Genomic DNA, 3,421 nt, shown 5'->3' with positions numbered 1-3,421 from the left:
CTACTGAGTCACAGTCACTTGCTGTATATTCCTGATAGAGGGCAAGGTGTTCATTCCCTGAGGAGGGTACATAGAGCCGTGGATGTCCGTGGGACTGAGAGACCCCGGAACCGGCAGAGGGCTCACTGAACCCGGGTCACTGTGCACAGACCCGCTGCTGCCGTCGGACTGACCCATCTTTTTCTTGATCAACTTTCTCTCTTTAGCTCTGCGGTTCTGAAACCATATTTTCACCTGAGGAGACGCAAAAAGAAAGAAAGAAAGAAAAATTAATTTGATGAATATTTTCCTGTTCATATAATTTGATAATTAATATACAGAGCAAATAACGTGTACATCAACAGGTCCACAAAATAGGCCTAAAAAGCAAGTATATATAACCCAATACGCGCCATTGCTTTTTCATTTTATTCTCTATTTTATAAAATTAAATTAAATAAAAACACCCAATTAGAAACTTTTTCCCCGAGTTTGGGCGTTCCCTATTTTTTCTCTATTTTGTCCACTGGCATAATGAAAAATAAAATAAAATCCAGGTCTGTAAAAATGGCCTTGAAAGGAAATAAATAATAAATAATTTGTTGTTGCATTTCTCGTATTTTTTTTTTAATTTATCTTTTTAGTAAGGCATTACTCTGACATTGTTTATTCTCTGATTTATTTATTGTCATAAAAAATTAACAAAATGACATTAAAATATTGAATATTTACTAAATTAAGCATTTAATAGAATAATTTGAAACAGAAATGTATAATACAAAGCGTAATTAAATCACCGAAATAACTACAAATAATTTATGTTTCCAATCATAAATTATTTGCAGACCATCCCTGTCCAATAATGAATTTATGCGGCTGTAATATAAATACAGGCACATTTTTTGCCTGACAATACTGACCTACTTTTGTGGTTAGAAGCACATGCAAACATACAGCTTATTTTACGTATTTATATATTTTATGCCATGTGATAATTCTTTCATATATAGGTATATTTATATGATATTAATTGTCGTTTCTTTAATCAATAAAAGGGCAGAAAATTAAACAGTAATTAATAGAGACCAACCTGTCTTTCCGACAGACCGAGGTTGACAGCCAGCTCAGATTTCCTTCTGATGGTGATGTATCTGTTGAAATGAAACTCCTTCTCCAGCTCCAATCTCTGATGGTCTGTGTACACTACCCTGTACTTCTCCTTCGTCCTTGTCTTACCTGTGAATGTGAAAAATAAAAAAACACACATAGTCATGAAGAGGTTGTCTGCCCGTTTTTAGGATCATCTGCTTGTAGCCAAGTGGTTGAACTGGAAGGTTTTCCCCCCGGAGCAGGCTGCATGCCAGGACCGGTCTATCGACGCATAGCATCTTTATAAGCTGCGTCTTCAATACACATGTCTCTGTCTTTTCAACAGATACGCAGTTACAGCTTTTTGATCTTGCTTTGATGACAGCTGTAGTGCGCTGAATTTCAAAGAACCACGAGTCAGTTCCTCCACGAGACACGGGAAAGACTGAAGAACTGAAGAACCCATGGGTTCAACTCAGTTCATTCTGCGTAAATACCCAAATTACAGTCCGAATGTGGGCTGTTGCTATTTGAAATGGCTTTACACTTTCCCAGGTACAAATGTGTGTGTCATCCGTTTTATGTTTACAGGAGTGGAAAAAAAAACAACTAAAGGAAACCAGTAAACCCACTATGAATTCGGCTAAAGGATTTAAACTGATGTCTGGATATTATCAAAAAACACTCCTATATGGCATGGATAAAATAGCTCTACTGTAAACTAAATACATTCAATCTGAAATGCATAAAATCCACATTCTTTTGTGAACGTGTAAGTACTTCTCCGCGTTTGAGATATTAGCTGTGAAAAACGTCACTCTTTCCGGCAATATAACTCTTGGGAAAGGAAGGGAGGTTGGCGCATATCAAAGCGAAGAGGTGCTGAAAGAAAAAGGGACACTGCCTGGATATGACGGATAACACCAAACACTGTAACAGAGAGGTCGACCTTGCATCTCCTGCAGTAATGACATTTACATCACAACTGGGCCTGGCGCCGATTCCTTGCACCTTTTAAAATTTCTTCCATGGGAATAGAGCAGCCAGAGCTTCTGGGCTCAGGTCTGGGATTAGAATGCCAGGCCCATCCTAACTATCATTTATATCAAAATTAAGACATGGAAACGGTTTGTGGATACATTTGATGCCATTGGTAATTAATACAGTTTCCACAGAAACCAAATAAATTATGACCTTATAAGTGGCCTATTTAAAATTTAATGAGGTTTTATATTCATAACAGTTTAAATTTAAGCAACCTGCAAAATGCACTGTCGCAGGACCGGAGTTTCCTTCTGCTCGTTCAACTTCTTTTCAGTGCTTTTTCCAATTTTCCGGTTGTACCCTTTCCATCAGTGTGGAGTTTAGTGTGTTTCGATGGAACTTGTTTGATTTTACACATTATTTTAAATGACATGGCCTGTGCGTAAATGGACGCAGAAACTCTAAACCGCGCAAAAAAACCCCCAAAAACTAATTTCTGCTGCACAACCAGCTTTTCTATTCCTTAAATACACAGAACATCATTTTGGCACAATGATCTCACCTGTAGACGACGATTGCGCAGTTTTGCTCATCCATTGGTATGAATTACGCCTTTCCCTGCCAGGAGAAAGTTGTGCAACATTAACGCTGTCCGGTGGCGGTTGTAATACCGCAGATCCCGGAGGATGCATATGTGCGTACTCGTTTGAACAGTAAGGAACCTGTCCAGGAGATGAGTTATTCATGGGCGTAGGAATAGTATTAGGGGGTCCCAAACTATAAGCACCCCAGTCCTCTCGAGGGGCGCTATATGAAGGCCCCCAGCTCCCCGTAGACTGTGGGTGCGTATCCATGTTTGGCACATGATGGTATCCAGTAAAGTCGGGGTACTGTGGTGTTGAAACAAAATTCTGTGGAGGCAGATTGATGCTTGATCTTCTTACAGGCCCTTGGTGATACATGCCGCTTTCTTTATCCAGTAGGTATCCAACATACATGATTTGGTGAAAAACCTTTAATATATCAAAACAGCTGAGGGGTTATGTTGCCTATTTTAAGGCGACATTGTCTCCCTGTAGCTGTTTAAAAAGCAATCCTTGTGGTTTATAGTCCAAATCGGTTCCCAGAGAGAAATGCAAAGTAGTTCCAGCCTGTCTCCAGCCTCACATGCTGTGGCTCTGTTGACAAGAGACCAAAGGTACACTAAGGCCTGCCTGACATCAGCCAACTCCTCAACTCTTGTAGATTTGCATCCAAATGAGAGCGAGCTGTCCCCTTGCGCCTGTCCTGTAGCGCGTCATCACAGGACAGTGGGCCTATCCTGGACATGAGTTCCTCACACCGTGAATAAATTAGCACCAGGGCCTAT

General features: G+C 40.0%; 1 protein-coding gene across 1 annotated transcript; it reads right to left on the bottom strand.

Moving 5' to 3' along the window:
* On the bottom strand, positions 1 to 3,050 carry cdx4 (caudal type homeobox 4). Its single transcript, XM_063486149.1, has 3 exons — positions 2,615 to 3,050; positions 1,070 to 1,215; positions 1 to 234 (listed from the first exon to the last, which is right to left on the bottom strand). Exons 1-3 carry the CDS (start codon positions 3,048 to 3,050, stop codon positions 1 to 3), a joined length of 816 nt encoding a protein of 271 aa, XP_063342219.1.
* Positions 3,051 to 3,421: the final 371 nt, after the last annotated feature.

Source organism: Pelmatolapia mariae, linkage group LG2, assembly GCF_036321145.2.
Source record: "Pelmatolapia mariae isolate MD_Pm_ZW linkage group LG2, Pm_UMD_F_2, whole genome shotgun sequence".
Lineage (NCBI taxonomy): Eukaryota > Metazoa > Chordata > Actinopteri > Cichliformes > Cichlidae > Pelmatolapia > Pelmatolapia mariae.
Note: the sequence above shows the minus strand (reverse complement) of the source record. Positions and strands in the feature narration are given on the sequence as shown.